This window comes from Pteronotus mesoamericanus, unplaced genomic scaffold (genome assembly GCF_021234165.1).
Source record: "Pteronotus mesoamericanus isolate MK-2021 breed Mesoamerican mustached bat unplaced genomic scaffold, CSHL_Meso_final contig_182, whole genome shotgun sequence".
Lineage (NCBI taxonomy): Eukaryota > Metazoa > Chordata > Mammalia > Chiroptera > Mormoopidae > Pteronotus > Pteronotus mesoamericanus.
Window position 1 is genome coordinate 4,552,753 of NW_026555078.1, and position 15,889 is coordinate 4,568,641.

The 15,889-nt window shown below is 60.7% G+C and overlaps 1 protein-coding gene across 2 annotated transcripts in view; it reads left to right on the forward strand.

Moving 5' to 3' along the window:
* ITPK1 (inositol-tetrakisphosphate 1-kinase) overlaps positions 1-15,889 on the forward strand; it is a 137,539-nt gene that overhangs the window by 96,910 nt on the left and 24,740 nt on the right. For both annotated transcript variants that reach the window (XM_054567109.1, XM_054567110.1), the window contains one exon: positions 1,847-1,964. In XM_054567109.1, coding sequence (XP_054423084.1) covers positions 1,847-1,964 — 118 coding nt within the window. The remainder of the gene's footprint in view (positions 1-1,846; positions 1,965-15,889) is intronic.

Here is a 15,889-nt window from a genome sequence, read left to right on the forward strand (position 1 = left end):
CTGTGTGCGCAGTGACTACCCTTTAGGGACAGAGACTTTTTTTTTAAACATTCAGAGAAAAAGACACAAATGAACCCATAACCAGATCCTCTGGTATGATACACTGGGGAGCAGATTTCAGAAGAAGAGATAGAAATCTCTGGCTTTTATGTGTGAGAGCTCTTAAAAATGATTACTAGGAACCAAAATAGGTGACCGAAAAGAAGAATAATTCTAAATGGAGCTTTATTTTTGCTGATAAGGTTTACTAGACGAGTAGCAGTGAGGCTCTTGTTCCTTGCCTTGGCTGCCCTCCCGGGCTGACCGTGCAGGCTGGGGGAGGGGGGGACGGTGAACGAAGCTGGGGTGTTTGTTCCCTGGGGTGGCCCTTATAGGGTATCATGGACTGAGTGTCTTTTAAGTGATGGAAATGTTCCCTCTCACAGTGGAGGTGGCTGGAAGTCTAAACTCAAGGCATCTGCAGGGCAGGTGCCCCCTGGAGGCTCCCAGGCGCCATCCGGGCCGGACTCTCTTCTAGCTTCTGCTCATGGCCAGTAGTCCCTGCCTGTCCTGCTACATGGAAGCTACATGGCTTCCATTGCTGTCTTTATACGGCCTTCTCCCTGCGTGTCTGTGTGTCCAAGTTTTCCTTGTCTTAAAGACACCAGTCAATGGATGGGGACCCATCCTAACCCAGTATGAACTCATCTTAACTTGATTACATATCTAAAGATGTTGTTTCCAAATAAGGTCATGTTCACAGGGACCAGGTTTAGGACATGGACAGATCTGTTGGGGGGTTGGGGCTGGGGACACACTTCGACACACAGGAACAACAGCTGCTGCGTGGCCTGCCTTACACCCAGTTTTCCCCCTGAGTCCTTCTCTGGTTACTCCAGCATTCCACATTGTTAGCCTTAGAATCGCACCGCTTTGGAGCCAGAGAGGTGGTTGCATTTACTGTGCCCATCTGACAAGCCTGCCTGAGCCACCCTAATGCAACCTGGGGCTCCCGTGGTCCAGAGGGGACAGGTGGCAGGGCCAGGATCCCCGGCTTCCTTTCCTAGAAACATTTTGCTCTCTTCTCTTGTTGAATTCTGTTGTAGATAATAGTTTCTGGTTTCTCACGTGCATTAGTGTTCCTTCCCCAGGAAGACTGCGACTTCCTTAAAGACCAGTTCTGTCACGGCGCCCCCTGCTCGTGCGTGAGTCTGCCGTGGAGCTAGTAGTTATGAAGAAGCACTCCCTGGAGGGAGCGCGGGAGGGCCGGGTGGTGGCCCGTGGCAGGTGCCGCGCTGCTGCACCTTCCCGCGGACCTTCTCCCGACTCCTGGCATCTCCCGCCCCACTGGCCCTGCCGCCGCCCCCTTCCCCAGGCAGGGTGAAGTCACACGGGGGACACAGCTGGCTCCCGCTGGGGCTTTACCCAGGGGTCGAGCAAGCGGACCAGGACCTTGTTGCTCCGCCTCTCTCGGTTCTGCTTGTCTCACTTTGGGCTCCACTTTGACTCTTGGCTCCTTCAGGCCTCAGAGTAACTGCCCCCGGCTGCCCCACTGCTGCGTGCTCTTCTCAGCGAGGACAGCGCTCTTTTCCCAGGATTCTCAGCAGAAGCTCTGAACCTGACTCGGGTCTCAGGTCCTCTCCTGAGCCAGTGGCCCTGGGTGGCAGAATGCCCTGATGGGCCTAACCAAAGTCATGTGACCTGTGGGGCCGAGTGGGTAGAGGCCCCAGGCAGAAGTGAGGGCTGGGGTGGGCATGGTGGGGCCTGTGGGGTGGAGGCCTGCCCGTCGCCCGCCTCCCCGCGTCGTCGCCCGCCTCCCCGCGTCGGCCCCTCTTCTCTAACCGGAAGGGGCATGCTTTCCTTCCAGGAGTACATCGACGCCCACCCTGAGACCATCGTCCTGGACCCCCTTCCTGCCATCAGGACCCTGCTCGACCGTTCCAAGTCCTACGAGCTCATCCGGAAGATTGAGGCCTACATGAAAGGTATGGACACAAGTGGCTCTGCACCTGTGGCAGGTGGCCCACCTCGGTGGTCACCAGGCAGTCGTTGCCCGGAGCAGGAGGTGGGGGCTCTGGTCTTTTTAGGCACTTTGGGACAGGAAACAGGTGGATTCCAGGGACCACACATTCTGGGGAGTGCCCTTCCTTCCCGCTCTGTGCCCAGCAGAATTGGGAAATACGAGCCCCAGAGTGCTCTTTGGGAGGGCAGCCCCGACCACTTCAAGACAGTTTTGTTTTGTTGTCTCGAAGCCACGAAATGGCAATGTAGTGGCCCCCCAACATGGCACTTAGAAAGCAGGAGCATATGTGGAGGCGCTCAGCTCAGGGCGGGTGAGTGCGGTTACGTAACCGGGCGAAGGAGACAAACAGAAATTAAAGGGCCTTTAATCAAATGTGTGGAGATGTGTGATGTGACGGCCAGAGCTTGCGGGGTACACCGTGTTCTCGCGGCAGGAGCCCCCCCTTTGTTGCAAGAGCTTCTGCTGCCAGCTGCAGCCTCTGTCTCTGGGGGCTCATGCGCCCCACCTCCCAGGCAGGGCAGCTCCGCCTGCCTTTCCGAGGTGTTTGTTTATGTGCTTTGGAAAGATTCATGTTAACAGTAACCCCCTAGTTCCCTGGGCCTGGTTCAAACCCTCCCTGCCGAGAGCTCTGTTTAATTTTAAGGGGACGGGCTTTGCCCATGTCCCAGGGCCTCGTGGAGGTTCACCTTAGGGGCAGGAGAGGCAGCCCCTGCTCCACCTTCCAGAACACGAGCGTGGCCTGCACAGCCGCCTGTCCCCTGCAGCCCCCGTGCTCCTGGCCCCAGGAGAGCTGCCCTGATGTGGGCAGCAGCTTGGCCGGGGCATCGTTCCGTGTGGTGGTGGGGGCAGTGGGTGGCTTGGCTCACAGGGCCAATTTGGAATAATGAGAGTGGCATCTGCTGGGTATGTGCCAGGAGCCCAGCATTGGATTAAGCCTTCTCCTCATGTTCTGCCTTCCTGTGCTCATAAAGGAGGGCACAGCCTCCTCCCTGATTTCATAGGCGAGTACCGGAGGTTCAGAGAGCTTAGCAGACCTACTGACATCACACCGCTTGTAAGTGTCGGCCAACATTCAGCCAGGTCTCCAGCCCAGGCTCCCTGGCTCCTAACCCCTGAGCTGGACTTCTGTGCCCATGGCCAGAGGGCCCTGGGTCTAGGAAGCACCTGGCATAGGTGCAGCCACGGACCCAGGCTGAGAGCTGGCGCGTTCTTGTTTCCTTAAGGCACGTGCCCTGAGGAAGACCTGGGTGTGTGACCTGGCCGTGCTGCAAGGGGTCTGGAGGCCTGTTTCCTGGGAGCCTGGCATCCGTCGGGGGCAGAGCATGGGCCTGGCCAGCAGGGGGCGGGCCTGCCAGCGGCCTGTCCCTCTTGGGTCTGGTCAGTAACGAGATCAGCTCCCCTCCCCCTTGTGTTCCTTTCCTGGGTCCAGCTGGAGTCCCCGGGTGACAAGAAAGCTCTAGAGTGATGTCCCGGCTGAATGTTGGTTTTGGGACGGAAACCTGGCTCTTCCCGGGACATGCACGTGTTGGCCACCTGTTCTGTACGGAGAGACAGGAGATCGTGTGAGAAGCTGGGAGTCCTGTCGAGTGGGGGAGGTGCAGGTCACGGCCATGTCTCTGTCCTCCACACGCTCATTAGAAGAGAGATGGACCGATGGGATGAGGGGGCGCCCCCGAAGCCAGCTCTCCCGGGGCCAGGAGCACGGGTGCTGCAGGGGACAGGCCGAGGTTGTGTCTGGATCTGGGCCTTCGCGCTGTGTGGTCCGGGCCAAGTCCCTGCCGGTTTTCCGTCAGGCGCAGGCAGTAGGTGGTTCATCCACAGCAGCCGGGATTGGGATAACTGGGTTCACGTCTGACAGCCACGCAGCACCGGTCCCAGCCCACTGGGGTCGCCCGGGAATGGCAGCTGCTGTTGCTGCCCCCGCACCGTGGAAGGCGGTGAGCACCGGGACCAGGTCCTGGGGTCTGTCCTGATTTTATGGGCAGCCAGCCCGGGCTGGGAGTACAAGCGAGCGCGCGCCATCAGGGAGGAGGGCAGTGGTGGGCTGGACTGCGGGGGGCACAGGACGCGGGCCCTCCCTAGTGGGCGGGGCTGAGGGAGCGACAGCCTGGGCCCCAAGACAGGCTGAGGTGTGAGCAAAGCGGGGAGAGAGCCGAAGTGTGGGGTGCTGGTGAAGGACGTGCAGGACACGGTTGGAGTGGGGGGCTTGGACCACTTTGTGCGGTTGTGGGGGGCTTCCTGTGTGGGCAGCGAGTGAAGGCTTGCGAGCTGGTGAGTGAGCAGGTGAGAAGACACCTTAGACACAGAGCAGCTGCGGCCTGGGGGCAGGTTCCAATGCCCGTCACCTGTATCCCATTGTGAGGATGACACACGGCCAGCCACAGGCCTGAGCGGCCAGTGGCCGGCTCCCAGTGGGCAGAGAATCAGACCCCACACTGCACGGTCCAAGAAACCTCAGACCCAGATGTCCTTGGCTCAGGAGCTGCCTGCTGGGGGACCCCGCCCCCGCCCAGCAAGAGCTCCTGGACGGACCCCTAAAGATAGGCTTGGCCTGGGGCCAGCAGGAATTGTGTGGGTGGGTGGGCTGGGACCGCTGCACCCTGGATTTTCCTTATCGCGCATGCCATGCGGGGCGCGTGTTCTTCCAGGAGGGCAGGCGGTCAGAGGCTGGGACTTCCTAGAGCCTATACTTGGGGCTGCTCGCGGGAGGGCTGCTGGCTCCCACACCTCCCTTCACCCCAGAGAGGCTAGCTCCTCCCCTGTGCAGACGGACCCTCCTGTGGGGAGCACCTCCCTGGCGTCCCCCCAGCCCGCTCCGCTCTCCTGGAGGGGCGCCGCCCTGTTCAGTGTGCTGTGACTGGCCACTCACCCTTTCGAGTTCCCCAGACGCTTACAGCACTCCACGTGACCTACATTGGTGTTGGGAGCAGGGGCTTCACGGAGACCTCCAGCCCGCAGAGCTCACCCTGTCCCCTGCGGCGGGGGTGGGGCAGGGGCGGCTGTAGCCAGAGCAGAGGCTCTTCCTGGCAGAAGAGCAGGCGGGGCGGGGTTTGGGGGTGGGCGCTGTCCACGCTCAGCAGCCCGCTTTCTCCGTGCAGAGCGGCGGCCCTGGGAGGCGGTGAGGCCAGCTGCCTGGCACTCCCAGCTTCACCTGTCCGAGGATGCGGGTGACCTCGGGGTGGTCAGTGCCACCTCCTTCCATGTTTCCCGTCCCGAGTCTGGAGGGGAAGCAGGGTCTTCTCTCCGCCTCGGGCCTGTCAGTCTCAAGCCCGCCCGTTCGTTTGGTACTTAAGGTCCTGCAGCGACAGAAAGCTGACATCATGGTGGCTGCAGTGAGGTGGAACTTCCTTCTCTCTCTTAGGCGCGCTCAGAAGGAGGTCACCTGGTACCCTGTGGGGCAGCAGGGTCGGGGCTCCCTCCAGCTCACTGTGTGGGGGTGTGGCCCTCCTGGTCCCTGCTGCGGCCCAGGCGTTAGGGTAGGGAGGGGGCTAGGGAAAAGGGTGCGAAGGGGAGCGGCGCTGGCTTTCCTTAGGAACAGTCTGGAAGCTACAGGATACTCTGCTCCCACATCAGTGCTCTGCTCACACAGCGGCAAACAACACACGCTGAGCGGCAAGGCAGTGGGGGAATGTGGTCTTTATTCCGGGCAGCTGCGTGCCCGGCCGAAATTTAGGAGCTTTGTCACCATGGAAGAAGGGGGAGAATGAGCATTGGGGTCAACTAGCAGTGCACATGCCATCTTCTGATGGCTCCGTGGGTGAATGACTTGGGACGGCCGTTTCCCCTCCTGCTGGCCTGGGGATGCGGCGCGAGCCTGCGACCTCAGCAGTAAGTCCTTCCACAAAGCGGCTGACACAGCGCGAGGTCGGTAGGCTTGCAGAGGGACTCGGTGGAGAGTGCCGGCGCCCCAGGTGTCCCTGTTGACCTGCAGTGTCCCCCTACCCACAGCCAGAGGCACAGGTGGCACTGAACGCGGCTCCACGTCAGACCAAGGGCAGGAGCCTCCCAGAAGTGAAACACTGCCCGGGGTGGGGGGTGGCGCGGGACAGGGGGCGCCTTGCTGACAGGCAGGGTTGTGGGCGGACACCTACGCAGGTGTTTTCCTTCAGCAGCCCCCGCTTTGCCACACAGGCTGGGACTTTGAGATGGAAGCCCCCAAGCCCAAAGCATGGCCCTGCCACCCCACACCCAGCCATCTTAGCCAGTCTGGAGCCGTAGCTGCTGAGCCACGTGTGAGGGAACACCTGGGCTGTGACTGGACGAGGACGTCTGTCCCCCAGGCGCTGGGGGCAGCGGCTGGGGATGGGCTCAGACCGCAGGGCGGAGGGCTCAGGAGGCCCTTCGGAGCTGATGACAGCTGTGGGTGCAGGGTGCCTTTCCCGGGCTCCCTTTATCGGAGTCTCCCACACGTGTGCTCTGGGGCGACAGATGGCTGCTGGACGTCAGGCCTCCCAGGGGCGGGGGGGGGGGGAGCTCCACACGCCACAGACCGAGCGGGGCTGCCTGTGGTTTTATGGGAATTTAATCAGGGCTCATCTTGGAGGCTGGGCCGAAATGGAGTAATCTGGGCACCAAGTGAAGAGAAGGCAACATTCCTCTCGGCCTGGGAGAAATGATTCCCCACAGAGCATCTGCCACGGGAGCGGGGAGGACTGCGGGGGGCAGGGTGTGTTGAGTTGGGGGCCTTTTCACTCAGAGGTGGGGGTGGCGCTCCGGCCCCCCCCCACCCCCACCGCTGGTGAGCTGCAAGGGATTCTGGGTGGGAGAGGCGAGGGCGGGGAGCGGGGCTCGGAGCCGAGGCCTGGGTGCAGAGCCACCCATGCCCTCTGCGTTGGGTGGCCGTGCAACCCACCATTCCTCGCCTAGCCTGCTTTGTCAGCATGTGCAGGCGGGCACTGTTAGAATCACTTTCCCATATCAGCCAATTTAATCCTCACAACGACCCTGTGAGAAGGGTACGATGTCACCCCAGAGCTGTGAGGACACTCAAGGGCATTGAGCTTAGGTTGGCTGAGGCCAGAGAGCTCCCAGGGGGTGCAGAGCTGCGATCTGCAGCCACACTGCAGGCTGTGCCCTTAGCCAGTGGTTCCTGAGTGCAGCTCCCAGCCCTCACGTGTGCTGCCTCCTCCGTGAGCCTGGCAGCGTGTGCAGGGCCGAGGCCCGGAGGGATACAGTGGGGTACAGCTGGGGGCTCTTCTGCCCCGGCCCAGGGATCCCCAGGGCCTCCTGGTGCCTTCCACACTGGCAGCCGGCACTGCTCCCGGGCTCCCTCTGGTGTCCAGGCAATGGCACTGACCAGAGAAGGTCCACTGGACTCCAGCAGCCCTTTCGCATGGTCACTGCGTCTCTGCCCCATGTAGTTCTGGAGGAAACAGAAATCCTTTTTTAGGATGGTGATGCATATGGGATGGAAAAGAGCAGGGCTTTGGTGGTACAGGCCTGGGGTCAGATCCCAGCCCCACCGTGGGGTCTGGGCCGCCACTGCCGCCTCTGAGTTGTTGGCTCCTCCTTAAAGGAGGGTGGTCATCACCCCGGGGGAGAGTGTGTGGGAGGTCTGGTTCCGTTCCCTGCAGCAAGTGTGGCCCAGAGTTCGGTGCCACCAGCTCCCTCTCTGTGGTCCTCCCGGAGCCCGGTGTTGGGTGGGAGACGCGTGGCAGGAGCTGGAGGCGGCGGAGGCGAGGAGGACGGGGCGTGTGCGCCCGAGGACTGCTGCCCTGAGGCAGGGCCGCGCAGCCTGGGTTTTGCGCAGGAGACTGCAGTTCTGCACCAGCCCGCTAGGAATGTCCTGCGCCAGCCCGCTAGGAATGTCCTGCGCCCCTTGAGTGGGTTTCTGAGGAGCTGGCCCCTACAGTGCCTGCCTGCTCTACCCACGGGGCGAGGCTGGGGTGGGAGGGAGGACAGGGGGCCAGGCCAGGCCAGGTCATGCTGCTGGGGCAGGTGGCCCTGGAGGTGGCATGAGGCCCGTGAGCTGATGGGGAGGCGGGGCCTTTGGGTGGGCGCTTGGCTCCTAGTTTTTCTCCCAGACTTTGGGGTGTGGGGGAGAAACACTGTCCTCAATTTCACATCGGCCACTCCCAGTCCCAAGCCCCCAGCCCCCTCATTCAGGGGCGGGTGGAGGGTCTGCAGAGAAGGGTCGTGTTTGGGCTCCATGGTAAACCAGCCCCACGCCCGGGCAGGTTGACCGCCGGCTGTGACACATCTCCACCTCAGCCACAGGAAGTGAAAAAACGAGCATGTCTCCGAATCTGTGAAATAGTGCAGCATTTAGCCTTTTCCACTGAATTGGTTTTGGGTCCTTTCCTGCCTTTCGCAGGGCTTCTGGTAGAAGCTGGAGCCACCCTGCACACTTTAGGAACCCCTGGGCCACGGGCCACCCGAGGCTCCCCCCATGTGGCGCCCACAGCGCCCTCAGCGCCCTCAGCGCCAGTGACTCAGACGTGGTTAACCTCGCCTGACCTCCCAGTGGCGGCTGCTCCTCGGGGAGCGGGATCCATCTTGCTAGACCCTTCTCGTACACAAATACATTTGTGCTTTAAAAATAAATAGAAACAGTGTCATATTACATATGTTCTCATAAAACTTGTTTTTTCTCACTTAATAGATGTCTTGGCTCCTCTCCATGTCAGCCCATAAAGATGATGGAGATCGGGGTGCCCCGTCCCCTTGGATAGCAACATAGCTCAGCATGTGAATGACAGCGTCATAATTCACTCGGTTATATTGGGCTTGCAAGGTGTTCCAGTTTGATTTGGATTCTTTTAAAAATATAAACTGGGCTGCAGTAAAGATAGATCTTTGCATATTTCTGTAAAATTAGTCCCTAGCAGTGGAATTTCTAGGTCAAAAATTATTATAAACATTCCCACATTGGCAGATAGTGCCCGGTGGTCCTTCAGAAGGTTTGAACAACTTTTACCCGTAACTGCGCCTGCCTCCCCAGGAAATGATACCTACCTTAACTTGCTTTTCCTCCATTATTGGCAAAATTGAGCCTCTCTTCATGTGTTTATTAGCCTTTGATATTTCTGAGTGAGAATCTTTTCATGTCATTTGCCCACTTTTCTATTAGGTTGTTGGTCTTTTTCTTACTGATTGGTGGGAGCCCTTTTTGTATTAAGGAAATCACGTCATTGTTTCAGAATATGAACAGTTTCATTGATGAAGTTGCATCTTGGCACTAGGGCCAAGCTCGCATCTTCTGCTCTGCTTTTAGATTACATACTGCCAGAGAGAACACTTCACATCTTGTTTTTAAAATGTCTTGAAAACCAAAGAGGCTGCTGCGTTTGGGAGCCGGAGCTGAGTGGGGGCAGCCAGTGTCCGCCTGGGCCCAGAGGGGGCTATAAATCCCTGGGAACAGCTGCGTAGAGTCGATCCACGTCCGCAGCAGCCATTGTCACCAGCCGGAATGCGGCTCAGGGACATCCACCTGGGCCCGCGCCTGCCGCCTCTGCTCCGGCACTCTGGGTGCGGCGGCACTCTGGGTGCGGCGGCGCCCTGCCCCCTTGAGGTGAAGAAGGTCACGAGCCGAGCCAGACGGGAGGAATGCTACCCCCCAGCTGACCAGGGCAGTGTCAGACTGGGGAGATGCCAGCTGGGACTATGACAGGGCATGCACTGTGGGGGACAGAGTCTTGGGGCCATGTTGGGACTCTGCCCATCAGACTAAGCAAGCAGGATAGTTTTTCTTTGCGCGTTCTAAGTTGATTTAATTGATTGAAGTGTCTCAATCTGTGTGGCCAGTTCTGGGCACCTTGGGGCATGGGGCCCCTGCCCACCCCTCCTCGGGTGACATCTCTTGAGGCATCGGCCCTCACTCCCCTTGCTGCATCCATGCCAGACCTCTAGGTCAGCCTCCGCTGGACCCTTTGTCCTCAGTTTTCTTTTCCTGGAACACCCTTGCCATCTCTAGCTTTGGGATTTCGCTCAGGCAGCCTCCTCCAGGCAGCCCTCCTTGCTGCATACTTCCTTCCCGCTGTGGGCCTCAGTGCCCTCCCGCCCTGGTCCCACAGACCCCGCTGCCCTCAGTCACAGCTCCATCCCACTCTTCTGTCACGCCTGCTCACGTCTCTCTTCTCCGTCTGACCAAGGGCCTTAAGGACAGGAAGCTTGCCTTTGGGGACCTTGAATCCCCAGGTCAGTGTCTGGGACATAGTAGGTGTTCAGTAAATGCGCAAATGAAGGAAAGGTGTTTACAAGAATCAGACACATAGGCAGACACACTGGGCAAACCTCTGAGGCAGAAGTCCTTGCGATGGGGGCTGACCTGTGGCAGGCGGGGTGACAGGCTTGGGGCCAGAGGAGGGGTGTCCCTGGCCATCTGTGGTAACTGGCTGTTGAGGAGGTGATGTTTGAAGCAGGTCTGCAGCTGCGGGCCCACTGGGCAACGGCGGGCTGCCCTGCCGGGGAGCGACACACTTTGGGAGAACCGGCTGTCCATGCCACTGGAGGGCCCGCGCCGAGGCCCAGGGCCCTCGGGGGCCAGCTTGGACTGAGCCTACGGATGGAGGCAGGGAAGCTGGGGAAGCTGCCACCGGGTCAAGGGAGAGATGCTGAGGGCCTGGTGAGGTGAGGGTGACGGCAGTGAGCTGGAGTAGAGGGGACAGAGGCCAGAGAGATTGGAGGGGTGGCATCGACAGGCCTTGGTGACAGGCATCATGTCCGGGGTGCATGAAGGGAGAGGGAAGCAGAGGGAAATGCAGTACCGACCACGGCCACGGTGCCCATGAGCCAGAACGGCAGGGCAGGGCCGTGCCATGGGCGCGGTGGGCAGGCGCCTCCGCAGGCGCTGAGGAAGGCCAGGGTGGCGGGGCTTGCAGTCAGCCACTGCTGAGAAGCCTCCCAGGCTCTGGGCTTGGTGACGAGGATTCTGTTTCGGCAGCAGATGTGTGAGGGAGGAAGGCTTTCCTGGGAACAGGTGCAGCAGGGGCCAAGGCCAGCAGGTCGGAGGGGACAGGTCAGCAGCAACAGAGAACGGGCCCTTCCAGGGAAAGCCTGGCCGTGCGGGGCGCAGGGCCGGGGTCAGGCCCTCTAATCGGTCCCACTGCCACACTGGGGAGGCTGGGACCGGGTCAGAGGCCCCCCGCTGCCCCGCCCCGCACATGTTTGGAGAAGACGGCTGTGGAGTTCTCACCATGCGGCCTCCGAGGGCTCCGCCCAGGGCCCATCGCAGTGCCTGGCTCCGCGTCTCTGGCTCTGCTGGGGCCCGAAGGCCCAGACCCCACTTCATGTTCTAAGCACAGGGTGCTCCTCAAAGTCATGCACTCTGCCACTGAGTGAGTGATGACCCTCTGGGCTGGCTTGCACGTCCGCCACCCATCTTTGAGCCTGAGCTCTGTCGCAGCGGATGGCAGGGCGGGCAGGCTCCGTCTCCCTCCTTTTTGCTTGATGTCAAGAGCATTGTCTCCGGGCAGGAGGAAGCATTCTTCGTTCCTCCCATCTCCACGCAGAGCAGCTGGGCTCTCAGAGATGATCCTGGACTTAATAAAATGGTGGGCCTTCGAGCAGTGCTACAGCGAGGATGGTAGTGACAGAGGGGAGGGGACGGTGGGATCTGCCGCCTCGATCCCGCTGCGGCCAGTCCCTGGTGTGTTCCGTGTGTGAGCTCATATGATCCTTACGCAGCCCTCCCAGCAGCGCCGCTCTTCCGTCTGACAGATGGGGAACTAAGGCCCCGAGAGGTGACGTGACTTTCTCAAGGTCACACAAGCCCAGGCGGCCTGGAGGGGCCTGGGAGGGGGAAGGGGAGGACCTGCTTCTCCTGGGATGACTCAGAGCCCTGGCAAATTCCAAGTGGTTCCCTTGAGTCGGACTCCGCAGGCCCACACCCCCGGGGCGTGCTGACCCTGCCGCAGGGCCGGCCTGACCCTTTCTCCTCTTAAAACAAAAGGTGTTGTTTCAGTTTAATCTCTTCCAGAGCTTTGAATGGGTAGTAAGATACCTATGACCTGTCCTGCAATCTTTTCGCCCTTTGGAAGCCTGACTACCCTCCTCCCCTCCCAAATTCGCCAGCCCAGCCTCCAGGGGCCCTCTGGCCACAGGGAGACTGTGAGTCACCTGCTGTAAAGGGAATGCAGAGTGAGTGTGGAAGTAGGTATTAGGGGGCTTGTGGGGGCAGAGCCAAGGACAGTTCCAAGTTAATGGGGAATCAGCAACTAAGAGCAGATACTCTGACACACCTGAAGGAGGCGGAGGGAGGGTGGATGGAGACCCGGGCAGTGGGGGGTCCCTGGAGAGGCCACCCCCCAGGAGAGAGAAGGTGCGGGTGGCGCGTGGGGCAGGACTAGGCCTGTGGCGTGCGAGGGTGGGACGCTGGCTGCCCCCCCCCCCGGCCCCGCACCAGGCCAGCGGCCCGGACGTGGGGCTGCCCCCGGCTGCAGCCTCAGGCCCGGCAGCAGGTCGGAGGCCAGCCCTACCTGCCTTTCTTCTCCTCCCTGGGCCTGCCGTCCAGGTCCTCGCGGCCTCGTCCCCCCGGCCCAGGCCCGTGGCTGCATTCCCGCCTGTGCTTGATGATTCCGCAGGACTGGGCGGCTGCCGTTATCATGAGCCAAAAAGCCATCGGGGTTGGTTTCAAAGCTGCTGTCAGGCTGAAACCTGGTTCACCCAGAATTCACAAGATGTCTTTTCCTGTCTAGAATTCAAGGGCACATGGCTCCTGCCCTCTAACAGTGTAACAGCAGAAGGAAGGTGACTTTGGACAATGAGGCACTGAGTCATGAATGCTGGAATCTTCTGACTGGTGGGCCAGGCTCTCGGGGCTTTGTCCATTCTAGTCTATGGCCACAGGTATAGGGCTGTGCCAGGCCAACAGCGCCACATGGTGGGCAGTTGGGGAGTTGCAGGCCCCCCCTTTCCCTGTGCTGGTTGGTTATGTGGCTCCATGCTTCCCCGCTTGCTCCTTTTGCCTCCAGTGCTCACAACTCACTTTTATTTCATCTCACACATTATGAGTCTCTCTGATGCCTGCGCCTCCTCTGAGCAGTGCTGGGCCAGGTGCAAGGCCCGGTCCTGACCCCAAGGAACATACTGTCTGGTTGCTGGTTCAGGACCCAAAAGTGGACATTTAATAGGGTCACAAGAGCTGAGCCACCAAACAAGGTGGCAGCTTGCGAGGAAGATGGTGCTAGAACAGACAAGGCTGCTGGTCGCAGAGGCCTGGCCAGGCGCCACTGGGAGGGCACCATGTGACACAGCTGTCCTTGGGGCTCCGGGGAACTTGAGGGTGCGGGGATGAGCGGGTTGCTGCCGTGGGAGAGGTATGCGCCCCAGAGGTGTGTGCAGGGGGTAGAGAGGAGGCCACTCCACATGGAGCCCAGTGAGGCCGGGACTGACGGTGGGCTCTGCACTCTGAGAGGAGCTGGGAGTGCGTCCACCTGCTCGGGCTGCCATGACGGAGCACCACGGACTGGCGGCTTCAGCAACAGGAGTCTGTGTTCTCGCTCTTCTGGCGGCGGGAAGAAACAAGGCCAAGGGCTTGTTTACTCTGAGGTCTCTCACCTTAGCTGGTAGGTGGCTGTCCCCTCCCCCTGTCTTCTCATGGTTGTCTCTTTGTATATATCGGTGTCCTAATCTCTCCTTATAAGGACCCTAGTCCTTATAAGGTGCCAAAGCACCTTAACTTACTCACCACTTTAAAATGCTCTGCCTCCAAATACAGTCACGTTGTGAGGTGCCGGGGTTTGGGGTTTGGGGCTTTAGCGTATGAACCTGGGGGGATGTAGCGGAGCCCATAACAGGAAGGCAGTCAGGTCAGTCGCAGAGGCCGGGAAAAGCTTCCACTTGAGTTGTCTGTGGGCAGGTCTTGAGCTGAGCCTCCTCATCGTACAGATGGGAGCTTCAGAACGATGCCCCGGATCCTGCAGCTGCATGTGGCTTGGCTTAGGTGGTAGGCGGGACGCCAGGGAGCTGGTGGCCGGTGGTGGAGGTGGTGGTCAGGGGGCGGGGTGTCCCAACGGGGCTTGCTGGCTTGAACTCCAGGAGCATTTAGCCAGGCCGCTGGGAGGGAGCCCCAGTGCGGGGCCACGCGCCTGTCCTGTCCACGTCCCGGGGGCCGGCTGGGGCCGCTGTGGCTTCCTGGATGCCAGCGTGTGGCTGTATTTAGGAGCTATTTCAAATGGGGGGTGAGGGGGGGTAGGGAACAGCTCTGTGAAGTGGCCACCGTTGTCCTCGTTTTGCAGAGAGGAAACTGAGACAGGTGAAGTTGCCTGGCCAGGGTCCTGCGGCTGGTGTGAGGTGGAGCTGGGATTCAAACCCAGGGGCCCGAGTCCCCCACAGACCCTCCAGGGCACCCAGTCTGTGCAGAGGGGCACTCATCACTGGTCGCTGCGCAGGGCCCGGGGCGAGCCCAGCAGGAGGGGCAGCCTGACCCAAGGCGTGGGGAAAGCGGGGTGTCCCCGGCCAAGACGAGGCTGGAAGAAGGGCTTGCGGGCCGGGGACCAGCTTCCGCAAAGGCGCAGGGCTTGCGAGTCAGGGCATTTGTTTTTCCTTGAATCCTGTTCTCTCCCTGCCCTCCACCCTGCATTCAGTGACACAATGGATCTCCTCGCCCCTCCTGCGTAAGGCTGTTTCCTGCCATACAACACGGGACCTTGGGGACCGGGAGTCGCCCAGGAAAGCAGGGCCCAACCCAGCTCTGAGAAGTAGCATCTGGGTGCCTTGGGCCAGGAGAGGTGGGGGCCCCAGTGTTTAGTTCATTCACTCGTGTGCTGGGGATTTGGCTGTGAGCGTAGCAGGCAGGGCCCCTGCTTCGCGGAGCCCCCAGCCTGCCTGACAGGGGACCCCCACTGGTGCACAGCTCTCTGGCTCAGGCCAGAGGGTTTGACTGGATTGAGTTTCCCACCTTCACCGAGGCCGCTGGGATGGCGCGCCCGCCCTCAGAGCCCCCGCTGGCCTCCCCAGGATGCAGTTAGATGGCCACCCCCCTGAGCACGCGCTCCCTCGTGCCACGGCTGGGGCTGCTGCCACCCGGCACCCCCACTCTCCTGGGGGTCACGGGCCCCCACCCCCCATCTGTTGGCTAGAAATCCAAGCCGCACGCGTGTTCTCCTGGCCCTCCCCCAGCTCGCCCAGGGTTGGGGTGTGCCCCTTGTCTCCGCCTCTGCCCCTGCTGGAGGCTGGGGGTGGCAAAGGGCCCCTCGCCGCTACCCAGCTTGTGGTAGCACCTGGACCCAGAGCCTGCCCTCACCTTGTGAGAACAGTGTGAGCAGGTGGCAGCACCAGGTCCTTGGCTGAACCCCCAGGAGGGGCTGGCTTCTTTATCTGGCATTTCGCAGATTCTGCAACACTTCCTCCTTGCCTCCTGATTCTTACTGCAACTCCAGCAAGTGGGCGGGACTGGCATATTTTGACCCCGGTTCTATAGGTCAGGAGCCCAAGACCCAAAAGGCCGCCTGGGTCGCCTGGGAAGCTGCTGGAAGTGCATGCCAGCGCGGGGCCCTGGTCCAGGGCTTTAGCCCACAGTGCCACACACACAGCCCCCAACCCCTGGGTCAGCCTCGTGCCGCGGCACGCTCTGCTGGGAGGCCCACTGGCGGCAGTGACCTCATGTGCTGCCTGGGGTCATTCGCCATGTTGGCTGTCACCGTCCCTCATGATACCGCCCAGGTTTCTGAAAGTGGGGCCCTGGGTTGGGGGGCGGTGGTGCAGACCCGCCATTGCTGGTGCCCGGCAAAGCCCTGCGGTCCCTTTGGGGAACATCATGACACGGTGTGGCAAGTGCCTTAGAAACGTCAATTCCCGTGGACTTCGAAACCCACTTCTGGGAGTCTGGTCTGTGGAAGTCGTTTAGCACAAGCACAGGACCTTGCGCACGAGGGACGGCCATCGAAGCCCTGTCTGTGGGGGAGGGAAATTGGCACAAGGGTACATGTCCAACTCCGGGGGAAATGC